Raw genomic sequence first — 19830 nt, 5'->3', positions numbered from 1 at the left:
AGGCGAGTTTGGGAAAATAAACCTCAAATACTATGTTTTTGGGGTTCTTAGAACAAATGGAGATGGATGAAAAATAGCATGACATGGGACCTTTAAGAAATTATACATGACATTTTTCAAGGACTGATTGTTATAATGCATAATAAAGGTGATTGACGTCAGTCTTTATTACAAAGATGAATTAATTTTTAAGCCTTATGGAAAAAACAGCTTATTTATCTGCTAAATTATATTTTGCCGTTACACAATAAATTCAAAAAAAAAAAAAAAAACAGAGTAACTTCAGTATGCTGGAGTCCTCTTTTTTAAAATCATTCGGTCACCGTAATTATAGTGAATTTTCACTTCACATGTTCATTTCTAAGTTGGACACCAAAATAAACTCAAATCCATTATGAGAATAAAAAGAATCTGCTGTTGCTGTGCTGGTTCTTAGCAGCGCTTGTTATGTTTGAATCTGCTGGTTAATGATAATAATGTCTTTCAGTATGAACATTATTTCCACCAGCTGTTCTTCTCAGGATGTTTATTCTCTGTTCATTTTTTTCTTCTTCTGGCATCTTCCTGAGCAACAATTGTAAGCTTAATATATTTAATACAAGTGTGTTTGGACGACTGTGCCTTTGTAGCATAAAATAAATGTTAAAGCCTTGGAATCCAAGCAGGAGCTATTGATTCAGATAGCTATTCATTCACTGAGAAACAAATAGCTAATGCATTAAGTGAGGAAAGGTAAAAACAAAAGTGAGTTAAACAGCACCGAGGAAGCCATGGAGCTATTCTCACAGGACGACTTAAGGAAATGAAATGGCAAGGCAGTAAGAGATAAGTGAAGAGATGTAGGGGAGGGGAGGATATACAGAGGATGTAGAATTCAAATAAATAATTTTAACATTAGCTGAGTTGAATAATGAAGCCAAAATAAATTCCAGTTCTCCTGTGAGGAGAGTACATAGATTAGCCTGGGTGGCTCATTGCAATCCGATCCCCTTGGCTTTTCTCTAGGATGAGTGACTCTACAAGCTATTAGCAGGATCTAATGGCCTCATTACAGCTTGCTATCAGAGGCAGAGGGGTAACGGAGCCCTACCTGGTCATTTGATACCGCTATGCTACCGGAGCGGGCCAACACTCCTGAGAACGGAGACCTATACTCGCTCACACATGGGTCATTCATCGTTACATCGTATGGAAATGTGTATGTGCGCTAACTCCAATATCTTGTGTTTCCATCCAAAATATTTGGTAACACTAGAATGGATGCTACAACTCATTGTAAAACCATGTTGTTTTGTTAAGCTGTTTTTAACGCTTTGACCTACGTTCAAGATTTGAACATAATAATAAATTATTTTTAGGGGTGTCCCAATCCGATATCAGATATCGGTCCGATATCTGCCTGAAAACAAATATTGGATATTGGATTCAAATTTCCGAATTTCCGATTTTTTATTTATTCATTTTTTTTTTTTTTTTAATTCAATTGTAGAATAGTGTATATATTATCTTGAAGGTTATAATTCATGTAACCAATTGTTTAATAATGAATGGGTCAGTTTTTCTCATACCTACTGTTGTTCTCTGTTTGAATAACATCACTTGATCAAACCTTTTCTAACAATCCACACTACAAAATAAGTAATTGTATTTTTTTCATTAAAGACAAAAAATTTAAAAATGTATTTAAAAAAAAAGTAATTAAATTATGTATGATTCATGCTGATATCGGATCAATATCGGTATCGGCCGATACGCAAGGCTGCAATCATATTGTAAATGAAAAACTTGTATTGGGACATCCCTAATTATTTTACATCAATTATTGATGCAAACTAACCTTGGCAAGTTACTTTTTCTGCATGAATCAAATACATTTTGAAGGTATTCAAGTAAATATTGCAGAAACTTTACTCTTAGGTGGACTGAATGAAGAGCATAGACAGCTGTTTACTTTATTTAAGCATAAGGATATTTCATATTAACCATCCATTAGTTGTTTCATTTTTTATTTCTTATCATTAGTCTTTGTATTACAATCTGGGACAACCTTTACTTGTGCCACACATCATGTTTTGGTTTTGTTCTTGCTTTAATATATAAATATGTCTTAAATTATTTTCTGTTATTGCAAGGAAAATGGTGTTCTTGGACTGTTGGACTGTGAGTACTTTAAACAAACTCCTTCACGGCCCTGTCGTGTTCGTTGCTGTATTTTCCTCTCAGTCAAGAAACACACAAAACCACACACAAATGCACAGTGCATTCCACTTCCAAGCGCTTACGCCTTACCAGGCAATTAAGTGTAAGCTGTGATTTAGCCCAGCGAAGCCCTCCGAAAAGGGCGGAGAATAGCAGGCTCGGTTTGCGTTCAGAGCGCAACTTCTGATCCGCTCCAAACATTTCCTCTGCAGATGCATGAGCTAACAGCTTGAGGGCACCGTTACTGGAGTAGAGACTTCTCTGAAAATCAAAACAGAAACCCGAATAAGACGCTCTCATCTCAGGATCAAAAACTTGAATCCTTGAGCCATTAAAACACCTGCACACTCTTTGACCAGTAGATCAGACCCTCTTTTTCTCCTTTGTGTTTCTCTGCCCTGAGAAGTCTCTAGTCTCTGCAACTGCATCAGAGGCTGTTTGAAGTGGATCCAAATGTGTGCTTTAAACGCAGACCAAGCCAAATCTCCACCCATTCAGCTCAAGTTTGGTGTGAAAGTAGCCTCAAAGATAAGCTAGCCTTACACTCTGTTTGATGGTTTGCACGTGAGTTTTGGGAGACAGTGTGGCAAAGCCTAAAAGCAGAGTTTAAATTCACAACACAATAATTGGGTATGAATAATTTAGAAAGTCAGAAACAGAGTGCGTGACAAAAAGAGTCAGCTCCCCTCCCTGCCCGGCGTCTTCATTACTGTCTTCAGTCGACAATCTTATCGTCTCTATCTTCATCAAAATCTGGACCTTTTTTCCATTACCTGAAATGAGAATTAGATACGCAGCAACACACGAGCAGGCAATCTGCAATCATCTTTTGTGCATTCATCGGTAAACAGCCTATTGTTCTTCAACCTCCTCCCATTGTCTCATTCAGGGAGCTCCTGGCTGAGCTCAGGGAGGTTTTCCCACAATAAAAATTCTCCATTCAGTTTGTGTTGAATAAAAATCAGAGAGCTTGCACCAGCTGGCACTTTAATCTGCATTTATGAAATATGAACATCTAATTTATCCCTCCCTTCTCAAACCCACCCATTCCGGCTCTTCTTTTTTTCTTAACTTTGCTGGGAAATAAAACATTAACACGTCCTATGAATAAAGCATACTTCACTTGAAGTCATGACAAATGCTCTCTGTTTAAAATAAAAAGCTGACGGAGAATATGAGTAACGACTTCGACTGTATACGTTCAACCTCAAGTCGAGTGCATCATCTTCGTCTTTGAAAACCCATCGATGAGAGTCATTCCCTTTCAGCTTCACTTGAACAAAAAAGGTGAAATGGGACCATATCCCCCGTAGGCTGCTGAACAAAAGGTCTCTGGAGAGTAAGAATGATGAAAGAGCAAATAAATTATTTGAGGCAGAGCTATGCTTGTACCACTCCCTCCAAGAGAGAGGCAGACATTGTACAAGACTCGGAAATGTGGATGGAAGAGAGTAGAGGCTGGTGATTGAATAAAAGTAGAGTTAAGTAACAAAAATAGCACAAGGGGGAAATGGGTTGGTGATAATGAGAGAGATTATGAGGGCATGGTGGGGTGTGTGTGTGGGAGAGAGAGAGAGAGAGAGAGAGAGAGAGAGAGAGAGAGAGAGAGAGAGGATGAGCAGATCAGAGCTCAGCGTTGGCTGAAATAGGCTGCAACAGCTGGATGTCACATTCCAGTCACTTTAATAAAAGATTAGAACCTAAAAAATGAATTTAAAACAATACTTTTGGAGTTTAAGACTTCTTAAACCTCTCTTTGATAAACTCAGGACTATATTGCCTTGCACAGCAATACAATTGTATAATGTTTGATAAAGTTTGAGACATGGGTCACGTAAATGTGTTTCATAATTCATAGTAATAAAGCTTTTATTCAATCACATTCAAGCTAACTTGTGTTTTTAGGATCAAAGAAATGTTTCAATACAAAAAATGCAATAGCCTGATATTAACTGACATTAGCTGACACAGAAGATGATAAATGATTCACTTTTGTAAATGTGTGTCCAGTCAACATGGTTGTTGTTTTCATTTGTTTTTCAGCCTCTGCTTTCACGCATTAAAATTACTGTGATGAAATGACTTGTTATCTAACACTACTCATACATACATAGACCCCCTCCACCTAATTTTAGGTCACATTATATATAACTCCATCGTAATTACAGCTTAAACCTATTTTTACGTGATGCCCCACTGGATATATTCCACAAATAAACATTATTTGTGCAAAATAAGACTACCAATTCAACTTTAGCAATTGAAAAATTAATATCAGTGGAAAAACCAATATCATTGTCAACCATTATTACAATTTCAAATAGCGGCTGATAATATTGCCCATCTTTACTTGTTATACTTTATTTTTACGTTTTTATTTAAGATTTCTGCAGCCACTCTGACAAAAACAAAGAGAGAATAAAATGTTACCTGACTATTACATTTATATTCATAGTGTTTGTGTGTTAGTTCAAGTTGCTCAAAACAGCCCCACACACTGTCGTCACAGCAACAGGCACTCACACGCACTCACAACCCAGCGTTCCATCAGGCAGCACACACACAAATATCCATCCATCTATCTATCTATCCATCCATCCATCCATCCATTTTCACAGCTGCTTTCTCAGCACACAAACACATCACACACATTTCCACACTCCCTCCCGTATTACTCCCTCATCATTCATTTATTTTATTGATGATCACATTGGACTATATGTGTGAAAGCACCCTTAGTGTCACTGTTGTATTAGGGTTTTTCAGTGATTGGTTGCGTGCGTCTTGGGAGAGCAAAGGTGCACATGTAGCTGTGGGGTGGGGCAGCCGACGGGGGGGGGTAGAGTTTTTACGACAGTGACATAACCAAAAGGGACCTTTATAGGGGGAGTGTTAAGTGCAAGTTACTTAGTGCTGCTTTAACTCATAAACCTCACTGATAAAAAAAAAACCAAAAAATAACTTTATTGATCTTTTTCATCAAGTGTGCTGCAATTAAAATAGTAGAAAAATGAAAAAAAAAAAATGAAAATGAAAACAGTTAAAAGAAATCTACAAATAAATACAGTAGCAAAATGAGCAAATGTGTACAACACAATGCAGTTTATAGATAGAACATTATAGGATTTAACAGATGTGAATCACTGGATTAAATTTTGCATAACTTAAAGCTAATGCATTTTAAGACATACTTTCATTTGCTAACAACTACCAAGTCAAGTCCCTCGTGCTGTTTTAAAACTTTACCTGGCAAATAAAACATTTCTGATTCTGATTCTAAAAAAATAAGGCAATCAGAGCCATTAAACCAATTATTAGCAACCGTTCATTCATAAAAGGCAGCCGAGCACTGACTCATCACAAGCTTTTATGAACAACATGTTATTCCATTACCAACTTTTCAAAAAGCATGAAAATGCACCTGAGGATGTAAGCCCAAAGATAATTGTTAATTTCAGAAAGGTTGCGTGAGGTTAACTTGGCAAACCACGTTGCACAGACACCAATGTGCGTGCACGCTCACAAACACCTCACAAACACCTTAGTTACTGAACATTTATCTTTCCATTTGTTTGGAGCGACTCCTCAAGTCTCAGAGGATGTTATTTAAATGAGGCAGTCTACTGTTAATAATTCAAAGTCCCCTCAGAGGTTGCTTTTAAAACACATTATACAGCTGCGCTGTGATGAAGAAGGAAACGGAACATCTTTTGGGTGAATCATTTTTTTTGAAAAACATGTTTGAATTTTTAGGCATGAAATATAAAAAGAAATTAACATGAACCTGAGAAGAAAAAATGCTAAAATGTACTCAGATTGTTTAAAGTCATCAGATTTAAGTAAAATAGAAACTGACTGGGCTGATTTCATTAAACTAAAACTGAAATGAATTGAAGATAATTCCATGTCTTTTACTTGTTTTTTTATAAAACATCCCACATTTTGATTTATGTATTAATGTGTTGTGTTTAACCATGCATTTTTAACTGTGTTAACAGATTGTTTGTGTGCTTGCAGCTGCCTTTCTTGGCCAGATCTCCTGAGCAAAAGAGATTGTTAAAGTCAACAGAACATCCTGTTTAAATAAAGATTAGATTAAAAAAAATCAAAAAAATAAATAAATATTGATCCTTCGATGACGACTCCTCCAACCATTATGAAGCAGAATTCAATTTACCCATAACAATGATGTGTTGTTGCAGTAGTAATCTTTTAAGAATAAAACATGCACTAGTTTGGAAACAAATTGCATCTAATGAGCTATTTCATTAATATTAGATAAGTGGGAATTATTCATTTTAACTTCACATAAAAGGCAACGGGATGGGCCATGACAAATTGCACTCCTCATTTTCATTAAAACTTTAAAAAAAGATATATATGTATTTATAATTAGAAAGTTTTTTTTGTAATTAAAAATGTTTTTATTCTGGCCTTAGGCAAATTGGCAAACTTAATAGTTGAACTGAGATGGAAGGATATTAAGCACAAAAATCAAGAGGTGACAGTTCATTTGTTGCCTTGGTATTACCATGATCACTTTTCATCATCACTCATCAACAATAATGAGGATTAAAATAAACTGTGACAAAAACGAATGTGTCCTCCCATTAAAAACCTGCCCTGATTAGTTATAACTTACTGATTAGCATATTCTTAATCAAGCATCACTAGCATATGCTAGCTTGAATTTTCAGGACTTATGATTGAAACCGCGAGTCACAATGTTTACTCTTACTTTCCTTAATGTCCTCAGAATTCATCATCAGAATGAACCATGTCATGGGTGCAATTTCTCGCTAAAGTAGTCGGAAGACTTTGGAAGTAAAAGAGTCAGAACTTCCACATTTGAGAAAAGAATCTCTCTTTTAATTTCCATACAGATGAGCTGAGAATCACTTCTCCTGTTTGAAGTTAATGAATGCAGATTGAAACACTGTTGATTCCATCTAAACAAATGCTCCCCTGACACCTGCACATCAAGCTGTAAGACAATTTCCCCAAGGGCGCAAACAGAAAACATCATTTAAATAATAAAGTCAAGGAAATCCATCTTCTTCTATTTACGGGGGAGGTTTGAAAAGTGCGTGGAAGAGAAAGTGGCCTGTTCATTGTTAAATGGTATCATTTATTATCTGCGCATGTTGATGAATTAGACTACTTTACTGCTGTGATGTGTCCTATTTGTCTTTTTTTTATTTTTATTTTTTTTTACGCCCATCTCCAAAGGCCATTACGCACAGGGCCAATTTTTTGTGACCGGCCAAAATAATTAGTAACAGTGAATTTATTCCTGCTTATCTATCATCTAAATGTTTGACTCTCATAAAACTCTCTTTAAAGGATTTAACTCTAATTCTTAAAACATTAAAGTCACCAAAAGGCACCAATATGTTTTAATGTCTCTTGTTTGATCAGAATGAGATACGTGAAAACAATCCTTTTGTCTTTGAAAACCATGTTTTGTAAAAATGTCGTTTTCATTTCACTCACTCTATTTACTCTCTTTATCTTGGCAGCAATTTTGTTTCCATCAAGCACCTTAAAGCTCTCCACTCGCTTAAAATATAACATTTGGCAATACCCGTCCCTCTCTTGGCACTGTGTGAATATATTCCTGCATAAAAAACACTTAACTTTCATTTTTTAAATTGGATACGGCATTACTTCAGCAACATAGACAGAAGGGATACATTTCTTAATGCAGCATGGGGTAAACTGTTGTGTCAGGTGTGACCTTCATGCCAGGATAACTTTACCTTTAGGACCAACTATGGCAAAGTCATAGCACACGTTTACTGTATATGGAATTGGATGGACAAGAAGAGGTGGATCATTTCACTTTTAGTGCTAAATAGTCCTAAATAGTAACTAAATTACCTGTGAATGATGCGCTTGGAGCGGAGGTATCCCAGAGCGAGGGCTAACTCACAGACGTAGAGCTTGACGGTACTCTCAGAGTAGTGGACGTTCTGCTGAAGGTGGTACCTCAGGTCTCCTCCCAGAAGCAGGTCCACCACCATAAACATGTCCTCTTCATCTTGGAAGGAGTACCTGCAGGAGACATAATCCCACGGGTGACTGAGATGCTGAGAAAACGCTGAAAGATTGTCATATACGGTCACAGTACGGCTATGAATGACAGTCCCACGTCTCCACATAAATCAGTGGTTCTCAAACTGTGAGGCACACCCTGTCATAATGGTTGGTGGGGGTTCCATTACATTTTGGAGAGTGTCCAGATCAGTAAACAGGATCAGTTTCAATAATATCCCTATTTGTCAGCAGTGCTGATTCATATCTTGGTTCATAATTGACAAATATGACTCAGTTATGTTGGGTTGGTTCCTCAATGACCCCACCAAGTTTTATCATGATCCAAAAAAATTGAGGTTTCGATATATTTGGACCTACTGTGTAATTATTACATTTTTTACAAGCCTTTAGAGTGTAAACGATCATGGTACTATGATCTGAGTCACTCATCAGATAACTGCCAATATATACTAAAAAGGATATTTTTGGGATGTTTGAGCTCTCTAAGTGCTTTTGTTAGCAGAACATTTTTCATTTTCTTTAAACGGGATTTGAGAACTACTGACATTATTGAACATTAATCAGAAGGAAATCTTTGATAACAAGATAATAATAATAATAAAAAAGATAGTGTATACAAATTAGTCTAGGAAAGAAACCAAGACACACTTTTTAGAGACACGAGAAAATTCATTGCATTAGATTTATAGCATAAAACAAAGACAAAAGGAGTTTTATTGAAGAAACAACAATAATGGTATTTTCTCCAATCTACCATCCATCAACCACCCTCTTGTGTTCATTATATTCAGACAGTACACACTGGACACACATTCACATTCACTCATATAATCCATTTTAAGACTCCAGTGAATATAGTATTCTTGTCTTACAGTATGTGCAAACTGTGCACACTCTGAGAGGATAAGGTTCTCTATTACAGTTCTTTTCTCGAGGGCACCATGATGCATGAGGAAAACTAAAAAATAAATTTAATTACTCCTTATTTAAAAATGCAAGGAAATCATTGAATTGCCAAATATACGCAACATACATAAATAAATGAAGAAAACTATTGATAATGTAGTCAAAATATGTAAAAAGATATCATTCTTGTCTGGTGTTTTTTCATTAAATGTAGGGTAGGAAATTTTCAAAAGCTAGCATGATTTTTAATGTAGCCTCCCTGATGGCTCCGCCTTTACCCCTCTCGCCCCGCCCCTCGATGCTCTGTCTCACTCGCATGCGCACAGCTGCTTGTATTGTGTAGAAACTACGTTGTCTCATGTCTCATTCAGCAGTAAGTAAACAATAAATTTTACCATTATATACGTATGTTAAAATACGTGACCAAAAACTCTGTTTTAACTCTGTCAGCGGTGACGCACTTTCAGTGTGAGCTCGTGCATGCGAGGGATCAAGAACGAGCAGGGAGACAGAGAGACGTGATTGGTTAAAAAAAAAAAAACGGTTTGTTTTTTCCATTGGTCGAAGTTATTGCCTATCAGACATATTTATTTTTTAGAGATCACAGGAAATGGTACGTAAAGTGTTATAACTAAAGGTATATTGTCCTTTGAGCATAACAAGGTGGGAAAATCAGAGATTATTAGATCAAAATATACAGAAGATATAAGACAAGACAAAGAACGGTCTTGCCAGATTTAACAAAGATGTTCCAAACTGTCTTCATTCATTAATTATGAATTAACTTTTACTGCATGATAAGGAAAAGCATGTATGGCCTGACTTATCAGTTGAAGAGTTGTTTCTTGACATCCACATGCCGATAACCTGAAGGCAGTATTTTTCCCCATGAGATGGACTGGAATTGATCGAGCTGACTCCGAACTGTCTGCTAAGGCTAAGATAATGCTGAGACAACTTAACATCTGATTGCTTGATGTCTTGGAGTGAGGAAAGACTATAAGTTTCCCCACAAACAGATGGTTGACAAAGTCTCACTGAGCTGCGTGACCAAATTTATACTTGAGACAGATTACAGTTAGGAATCTGATCAGCTAGGAACTATAGTGTACAAAACAGTTTTCATAATAAATCAACTTTTTCTTTTTTCTTAAACAAAACACTGCAGAGCTTAACTAATGTGCTAAATGACTGTTGAGAAATGTGAAATAGCATATGCTTTCATTTGTCTTTAAGGTATCCATTTTGCAAGCCTATGCTGTGAAAGGACGTCGGCATGAGCACATGTTGAAAATAAGTGATAAAAAGTGAACTTGACCACTGAAACGTTCTCATGTCACAGAGAGATCTTTGCTTTACAGCACTCTGTGACACTGAATCCAGTTAAAATCAAATTGATAAGATTTCACGCATACACATAAGGATTACTGCAAATGACTTATCTTATGCATCTTATGCACCCAATGGACGAATGGACAAACAGACAATGGAAAAGACAGACAGGTGAATGGATGGATGATGCTTGATGGATAAACAAATGGACAAATGGTAGATGGATGGATGGGATGGACGATGAATTAAGGTAAAACTGGACAGATTGTCAAATGAATGGATGCATAGACAATGGATGAATAGATTGATAGATTTTGGACAAATGTATGGACAGCCAAAAAATGGATATATGGACAGACGGATTGGATGGATGATGGACGGGTGAACAATGATGGCTTAATGACGGATTGGATGGATGATGGACGGGTGAACAATGATGGCTTAATGACGGATTGATGGATAGATAAATCGATGATGGATGGATAGATAGATGGATTGACTGACAGACAGACAGACAGACAGACAGACAGACAGACAGACAGACAGACAGACGATGGATGGATGGATGGATTGACTGACAGACAAACAGACAGACGATCGATGGATGGATGGATGGATGGATGGATGGATTGACTGACAGACAAAGAGACAGACGATGGATGGATGGATGGATGGATGGATTGACTGACAGATAGACAATGGGAAGATAGACAGATAGCTGGATGGATGATGGATGGATGGATGGATGGATGGATGGATTGACAGACAGACGATGGGTAGACGGACGGATAGATGGATGTATAAATAGATGATGGTTGATGGATGGACAGATGGATAGATGAATGGATGGATGGATAAACAGATGATGGTTGGATGGATAGATGAATGGTTGGATGGACGGATGGATAAATGAATGTGAAGCAGTCTTTCCTCATTGTCTCCCTTTCTCTCTCTGTTTCTCTCTCTCTCTCTCTGTCTCACACACACACACACACGCACACACACACACACACACACACACACACACACACACACACACACACACACACACACACACACACACACACACACACACACACACACACACACACACACACACACACACACACACACAGTGTAAGTACCTCTGACCCAACAGACTTGTTTAAGCTCTTAAAGAATCCAGAGGCTGCTGTCACAAGCATTTAGGGGACACAGGCTGAACAGTAATTACTCTTTCACTCTTCTTTCACCTCTTCCAAAAAAGACAGCAACTTCTTCAGTTTTCCACATGTATGTTTGCAATGGAAATGATGAAAATGGATTTTGGAAGAGTTTTTATCACTTAGAAACTACATCTGTAAAAGTAACTAGAATTGACTCACTCTGTTCAAGAGGATATTCTGAATAAAACCAATCTGTTCCTTAGATAGCTTTATGCAGCATACTCGGGAGGACACTGTTCGCTCACATATATTTTAATCTACCATAACATTACGATCACTGGCAGGGAGAGTGAATGACATTACCTCTGTTTTTATGGCCCCAGTTGGAGGATGGGTTATTTTCAAGAAAAGACATTTCACAATAAATAAAATGAGCACTTTTGTGAATTTGAGCAAGTGTGACAAGAGCTTTAGTAACATTGGAATATGTGTCGGGTCTTTGCTGGATTGCAGTGTTAAGGATCTACCAAAAGCTGTGCTGTGCTGTGCTGTGCTGTGCTGTGCTGTGCTGTGCTGTGCTGTGCTGTGCTGTGCTGTGCTGTGCTGTGCTGTGCGACCAAGGCTTATTGTTGCAGAGACTGAAGGCTGGGCCATGTGGTCCATTCACTGTAGAAGTGAAATGTCATAATTCAGGGTGCATCACATTGTGTTGTGGAGGTTGATGGAGGGGCACAGAAGCAGAGCAGTGACTGTAACCAAAGCTAATGCTTGTCCATTGCAAAGGGACCCAATCATAAACATATTGGTATATATCATAAAAACAAATCTAATTGGAAGTAGACTAAATTTTGTTGACTAAATGATAAGGATGATGAGCATTCCCACTGAAGTATACTTCCAAATTTCCCCAAGACGCATTTTGAACCCACAATGATAAAAACCTAAATATCTCCGTTTATTTGCCACCTTTAAAAATTCTGAAAGCATTTCAAGCGAGACAGTGACCAAGTAGAATATAAACATCTGAGGCTAAGTTTCTTTTTTGGAAAGTATCCAATCAAAACTAATCCTATCTCATATCAGGTTGATCAATGGCAATTAAATCTTCAAAAAACATGCATAAACCCTCATTCTGAATAATTTAGTGGACTACATCTGTAACAGATTTAGTCGAGTAAAATCTTAATGTCATTTAAGTGACTAAAACTAGAGAAAAATAGTCCTGGTGACTAAATTTTGAATAAAACTAAGTAACATTTAAGTCAAACGACTACAACTAAAACACCATAAACCAATCAAAGAAGGCCACTTGGTCAAATTAATGACGTTTTTTTAACCTATACCATTTACTGTTCCACCGTCAAGAGAAATTTCTAAATCATGTTAAGTCAACAGCTATCATTTTTAGTAGCAGTTAGCATGCTATCTTTGCTAACCGAGGCGCTAATTAATAAGCTTTTCCTTTTCTGCTGTGTCAGCGATTGCAACAGCCTACTTAACATTGTGTATTTGCCCTCAATGACAGTAACAGCGTGATTTATTCTAAACCTCTTGCTCACTTGCTATGGAGAGATGGTGCTGGGAAGGCAGCTGAATAATAATAAGGTCTGAAATGACCTGATGCCACGGCTGTCGAAATGAATTAGAAATAGCCCTGATGAGACTGTGCCACAGGTGAGAGTTAGGTAGTGAAAATTACCAGAGTTGTTTTCCACAAGACTCGTCTAATGTCATCTCAAGGAGCCTAATTCCTTGTTTACAGTAAAGCACTTTAGGTCTCACTTTTAATATTATTGTAAAACTCTGCACATATTAATTAATGTTCATGGATGGAAAAGATGCTGCACACCTGACTTTATTATTTAAAGCTGCTGGACACAAACATTTTTTAATCAGATAAATCCATAGTATAGGTTTGGGATTAATTAATCAAAGATAAAAAACAGATGTAAAAGATTGAAATTGCTGCTTTTTTAATCCAGACCATAAACAATCAGTTGGTTGACATTTTCCCGCATTGCATTGTGGGATGTGGAATCCTCTCCTCGACAGATGAATAGAAGGATTTTCACTTCAATCTTTCCAGGATTTGCTGTGTTTCTTTGCTCGACAAGGTGGACAGGTATTTACTTGGCGCCATTTTTGTTCTTGTTTGTTCCCCGTCCGCATCTCCACATCCCACAATGCAATGCGAAAAATGTCAACAAACGTTCAAGCAGCAATTTACACCTTTTTAAATCTTTTTTTTTTCGCGCAAATTATGTGGCCTGTACTATGTTTGTGTGTAGTAACTTTATTAATAATAGTGTATACAATAAACTAGGGGGGTTCAAAACTGGAATTATTTTTGCAGTTTGTATAAAAGATGCGATTTAGAAGTGAAACTGCCATACTACAAGTCTGAGGTTAGCAACTGTTGGAAAATAATGGATAAATCCCTCATTCCACAAACATGTGGTGCCGTGTTTATGTTCTGCAGCAGGCAGTAATGGGCCAAAAACACAGGCTGGAACATCCTGCAGCTGTTGCCTGATGCACGACTAACATTTTAGGCAGAGAAAAAAAAAAAAAAGAACGCAGCCAGCTGCAGATTAGCACTCCAGTCTTATGTAGAAATGGTGTACAATTTTCATTAGCCCTCCTGGCATCTAGCCTGACTTTTCTAGAGTGTAATTATTTTTCTCAGCCTTTCTTTTCATTGTTACCCGTGTCTCTTGTTTCTTTTGCCTCGTTTTTCTTATAACTGTCTATCTCTGGCTGATGGCATTTCAATGTGACCTCTTGTTGGCCTCCAGGCAGTCGGCCTGATGGGAGAGCAGAGCACAGAGCTTTTAGAGGCAGAGGCACCCCAGGTCACTTCCAGTAATGGAAGTCTCCAGAAACCACATGGGCTCAGGAACTAATGGCCACCTGTGTTTACAAAAAAAACCACTCAATCTCCCTCTGTCAAAGTTAGTCAGAAATGATCATAAATAAAGGCCACACAGGGAAGGAAGATAATAGCATAATTGCATCATATTCTGTATAGCAGCAGGTGTTTCGTCATAGATTTGTTTTTGCAGAGACATGATTTTGAAGATATTATTATTATATCATATTATTATTATTATTAACACAAAACCAAGGATTTTCATACAGGCTTTCAGATTTTAAACTAATCTTACAGTACATATGCTGGTGTGCTTTTTATTATTGTGCAGCATAAGCCTCACATTTTTAGTCAATTCTTGCAATTAAAGATAAAAATGAAGATATCCTTTATTACTCCCACAAAAGGGAAATTTACACAATTTCACCAGCAGATAAATAAAAAAATAAAACCGTATAATAAATAAAATGATATTTACACACATTGCGCACATTTCACAATAAAACAGCACATATATATAATTACAGTGTATTGTGACTATTGGCTTGAGGTAAAGCTAATAGTTTTATTAGATAAAACCATAGTTTATACTTTGTAAATCAATAAATCGTACATTGTTGGCTGCACAAAAAAAAAAGGAAAAAGGTCAACATTGCTGCTCAAAAGTTTGTTTTCTTTTTCACGCATTGCATTGTGGGATATGGAGTCCTGTCAACAGATGCATAGAAGTGTTTTTACATCATTAAAAACAGTATTTCTTCACGTTTTTTCTTCTTGTTTGTGTGCAGTATTCCCCTTGATATCAGAATGAAGTAGAAACACCCATCACCGCGACTCCACATCCCACAATGCAATGCATGAAAATTTCAACAAACAAAGTGTTTACAGTGGAGATGAAAACAAACTACTGAGCGCCAATGTCAACCCTTTTTCCTTTCTTTTTGGAGCAAATGATGTTTGATCCATTGATCTGGTAAATAAATCATTGGGGGTAACAGCTTTATTTCTGTGAGATGATATAAAAATCTGGGATAGAAAAAGATGATGCTTCCCCATCTATAAGAAAAGCTGTGTGACATGTTGGATCGATGTCGACAGCTTTCTAACCTTCCTCCCGCCCTGTCCTCCAATCCCTTCTTTAGATTGACAGCTCCCTTCGGTCTGTGTCTGATATGCGCTGAACATCACATCTATTCATCACTGGAAAAGGGTGTTCTCGGATGAATTATGCACCTACGTCTGTTAGAAGAACAAATGTGCTCTGACTCACAGTTGCATCATCTCGGGAATTTGTCACAATTGATCTTTAAATCCAACATATGTGTCTCTTCAGATTCTTCTAGAAATGTTGTATTCTTATTTTATGATATATCTATACACTTTCTATTTATATACTCTGCTGGATGCATTTTTCACCAGGTCACATTGACCTCAGGCTAAATACTTGACATGCTGACATCAGCTTTGATGCTTTTTCAAACGCTTGTTAAGTTAAAAGTTAAAAAGTGAGAAGTAGTTTAAGCAGTTATGTGACTTGGGCATTTTTTTTTGCTTGGAGCTAATTGGGAGACTCTAGTCTAGCAATGAAGCTTTTAAGTTTACTCTTTCCACTGGAAATAAAGCAAGCAGACCTTTGATATTAAGTATCTTCATGAAAAGCTTTGAAAAAACCTTGAGGATTTATTCTTGCCACTGAAATGTGTCTGCATTGAAAAGCTCTACAATATCTGGATTATATAAGGTCTGGGAAAGAAAGGGGCTCCCCTCCAGCAAGGAAAGCTTTTAAGAGCAAAATGATTGAGGCTTTTGTTAATGTACTACTTCTTCTTCTTCTTCTTCTTCTTTACGTAATTGTGTTTCTATAAGGGAATCAAAGTAGAAACATCTTAGAGTTTAGATCAGGAATAGAAAAAGCACTCAATGGACTTATTGTGCCTTTAACAATCCATGTTGTTAATGTGTCCTGAAGCTGTCCGAGCTCTTATGTCATTTTTTTGAGAATAGAGTTGTAATTTTCTGAAAATAAAGCCGTATGTTAAAAAACACGTAATGGTATAGCGCTCAGTCAGAATTCCCTGTTGAAGTGAACACAACTAACACCGATAGCCCTTAAAACGACTACTTCCAGTCAGTTCCTCCTCCACAAAAGAGACTATTTGGTCCAGATGAGTCTGGTTCTTCCGTCAACGTCTGCAAAGTAGAGCTGGGCGATATTGCCAAAAAAAAAAAAAATCTCAGATTTTTTTAAAGAAAAATTCGAGTTTCGATTTGATTTTCCATTTTTTTTTCAATGCACTTAAAAGATGACTGCAGACATCAGATATATTGTCAAAAGTGCAACGTTATTGCTGTGATTGTCCTCAAGAGGTAAAATTCATAGAACAATCCCAAAATAAAAAGTCATTCAACAATTTCAAGCTTTAACCCAAGTTTAAGCAAAAGTGCAACAGCAACTTCACAGTAGCTTCAATTTTTTGATTAAGAAATCAGATAACTACATATTTTATAACATATAACATCACAATTTAAAAAAAATAATAAACTCCTCCCTTAGCATCTCAGCATAGTGTGAATAAAACATTAAACATGCTTGTGGCACACATATAGCCTACTCAAAGGGTAAACACATGTAAACAAAGAGGAGGCTGGCTCACATCGGAACGCAAAAAAGTCCGAAAAAACAATGGTGGAAAAAAAAAATATATATATATATATGTATAGTTTTTTTCTTTTTTAAACTCAAATTTGCAAAATAAAAATTATTTTTATCTACAAATTCGATTAAATCAATTTTTTGGCCAACCCTACTTAAACTGATAACAGTGTGGTGATGATGGGCCAAAAGTCTCAGTATTTCACCATGTGTGAAACCTAAAGAGAAGTATACTCTCACTAAATGCTCCACATTCTCCATAACGCACGAGTGACTTGCAACACAGACAAGATCCTGTTTGTATTTCATTTGTTTTCCTAAAATTACAACTTTATTAACAAAATATTGCGACTTTAATCTTGAAATATTATGACTTATCAATCTCTTAACATCACGACTTTAATAAGATACAACTTTATTCTCATGAAATTACAGCTTTTTTCTCAAAATACTACAACTTTAATCACACAGTGTCCATATTTTTTTATTTTATTTTAATGTGGCCCAAATGTGGTGTGTGTCATAACATAGTATTATGTCTCCTCTGTGGTGCAATGGTAGCATTCAAATGGCAAACCAGGGTTTGAGTCCCTGATCTCCTTCCTGTGCTGAACTTTCTTAAGTGTGCATTTGTCATATATGTAAGGCCTCCAATTTTATGTTCAAAAATGTCCCAATCTCCACTCCAGGGTTCGTATTTCCATGTCAAGTTACACTTTTCTCTTTCATCATCTCTTCTTTTCCCGTTTAGATTACCTTACTGTAAGTAAGTAAGTCATTTTTATTTATAAAGCACTTTTCTTAGATAAAAATCACAAAGTGCTGTATACAACCGAGGAGAAATTAAAACAACAGGAGCAACATCACAAAAGGAAAGTAAAACAAAGGTGAATTTACAACAACAGCATCATAAAAGGATACAATTATAATAAAAGTTAAAAATCCAATTAAAATCAATTTAACCAAAGGCTTTTCGGAAGAGCGCAGTCTTCAAATAAATCTTAAAAGAGTCCACACAGTCAAGTTCCCGGAGGGACTGGTGCAGGTCATATTAACCTTCCTGAAATTATACCAGACATGTTAAATAAGGTTAACAGAGTCAACTACTGTTATTAATTTCACCTTTTACTATATATGCTTCTGGTGATTTACAAAATTGGAATGTTACGCATTCCTGATTTTAAATAAAGAAAGAGAGGAAAAAACACAGGAAACAGGTCAGATTGCTTTTCAGTGTCTGATGGATTTTTCCATTTTAGAACATGAATTTTGATTTTTTGTTTTTGTCATTTTCCGCAATAACGAAAAACCTGAGGCTTTATACGGATCTACCAAATCAGCTTCAATGGTAGAAAAGTTATTGTTCTCTGACTGTCTTCTACACTAAACAGTGAAAACCCATCTTTCATGTTCGTATCAAAGCAGTGCATTGTCAGAAAGGGCTCTCTTTGCCATATAAAATGTATATTTGAAGCATTTAAAATGCCTTTTGAAGTGAGGCGAGCGGCGCAGTTCTTTGAAGATTCCCGTGACAAAACTTAAAATATATCTGGTCAATATCACCAACAAAATAAGTTCCCTTTACTAATCCTGTTTGTCAATCCTGACACTTTTTTTTTTTGTTTTGGGTGGGGGGGGTTCCTTGATACCCACTGAAACCAGACAAATGAGGTCATGCCCTGCAGTAAAAATCTGTGACAGCAGGAGGACAAGTGAAGGTGCTGTTGGGACGATAATAGGAGGAAGGTGAACGCAGACAAACAGAAGGTAAAGGGAAAAAGGATAGGGAGGGAAGTAGAGCTGGGACAGAGTGGGCAGACAGTTTACTGCATACAAAGCTGTCTCAGTGCACTTCATATGCTCAGAGGTAATCGCTCCCTGTCTTTAACCTTGAGCGCTTACCTCAGGACAAGCACAACTTATGCCAGCTCAACACTGTGGGGGGGTGAGTGGGCACAGCGCTGACCCAAGCACCGCACTGGAGGAAATCGCTCCCCCCCATGGGGGTTCACACAGATAACACCTTCAACTATTTTCTGTCCAACACAGCACGCGATCAAGCCAGAATGCAAGCAGGGAGGTTTTTCATCTGCTGAGATGCTTCACTGATCCAGTAACCCCTCCCCAACACCCTTAACCCTCATTTAATCCCCCTTCACCAGAAAGCCTTAAATTACCAACAATGCTTTGCACATTATTCACCCAGGCTTATGTATCATCACCAACCCTGACTTCAAGTCATGCTGATGACCTTGTAAATAAGTTCAGTTCCAAAGTTGTGAATGTTATCGACCCAGTGAAAATTAAAGCTTCATCAGGGAAGAAGAAGTCGCCCTGGAGAAATGCCAAAATGAAAAAAATTAATAAATCAGAAAATAGTTTGTAGACAGGCATAAGGTAGATAGATGGTGGAAAAACAAACTCCAGGTATACCACAGCATAATATGTTAAGGTTTTATTTATTCAGGCGACTTTCTGTCAGGAAATTTGACCTCCTGACATGTTTCGACTGCCAACGCTCTTCCTCAGAGGTGATTGCTTTGATGTATGCCTACGAGTTCTTTCATAAGGAAAACGCCAAAGCATCTACTGATGGCTTTTATATACTGTATGTCCTTATGAGCAAAAAAGAAGACACAATGAACTTGCTAGAAATACCACAGCATCTA

General features: G+C 37.0%; 1 protein-coding gene across 1 annotated transcript in view; it reads right to left on the bottom strand.

Moving 5' to 3' along the window:
* stk32a (serine/threonine kinase 32A) overlaps positions 1 to 19830 on the bottom strand; it is a 64783-nt gene that overhangs the window by 30741 nt on the left and 14212 nt on the right. Inside the window, exon 5 of the mRNA XM_028466064.1 lies at positions 8080 to 8253. Within this exon, the coding sequence (XP_028321865.1) occupies positions 8080 to 8253 (174 nt within the window). The remainder of the gene's footprint in view (positions 1 to 8079; positions 8254 to 19830) is intronic.

The sequence above is a fragment of the Gouania willdenowi genome, chromosome 14 (genome assembly GCF_900634775.1).
Source record: "Gouania willdenowi chromosome 14, fGouWil2.1, whole genome shotgun sequence".
NCBI lineage: Eukaryota > Metazoa > Chordata > Actinopteri > Blenniiformes > Gobiesocidae > Gouania > Gouania willdenowi.
The sequence above is the reverse complement of the archived record's forward strand: the minus strand, read 5'-3'. Positions and strand labels throughout refer to the sequence as shown.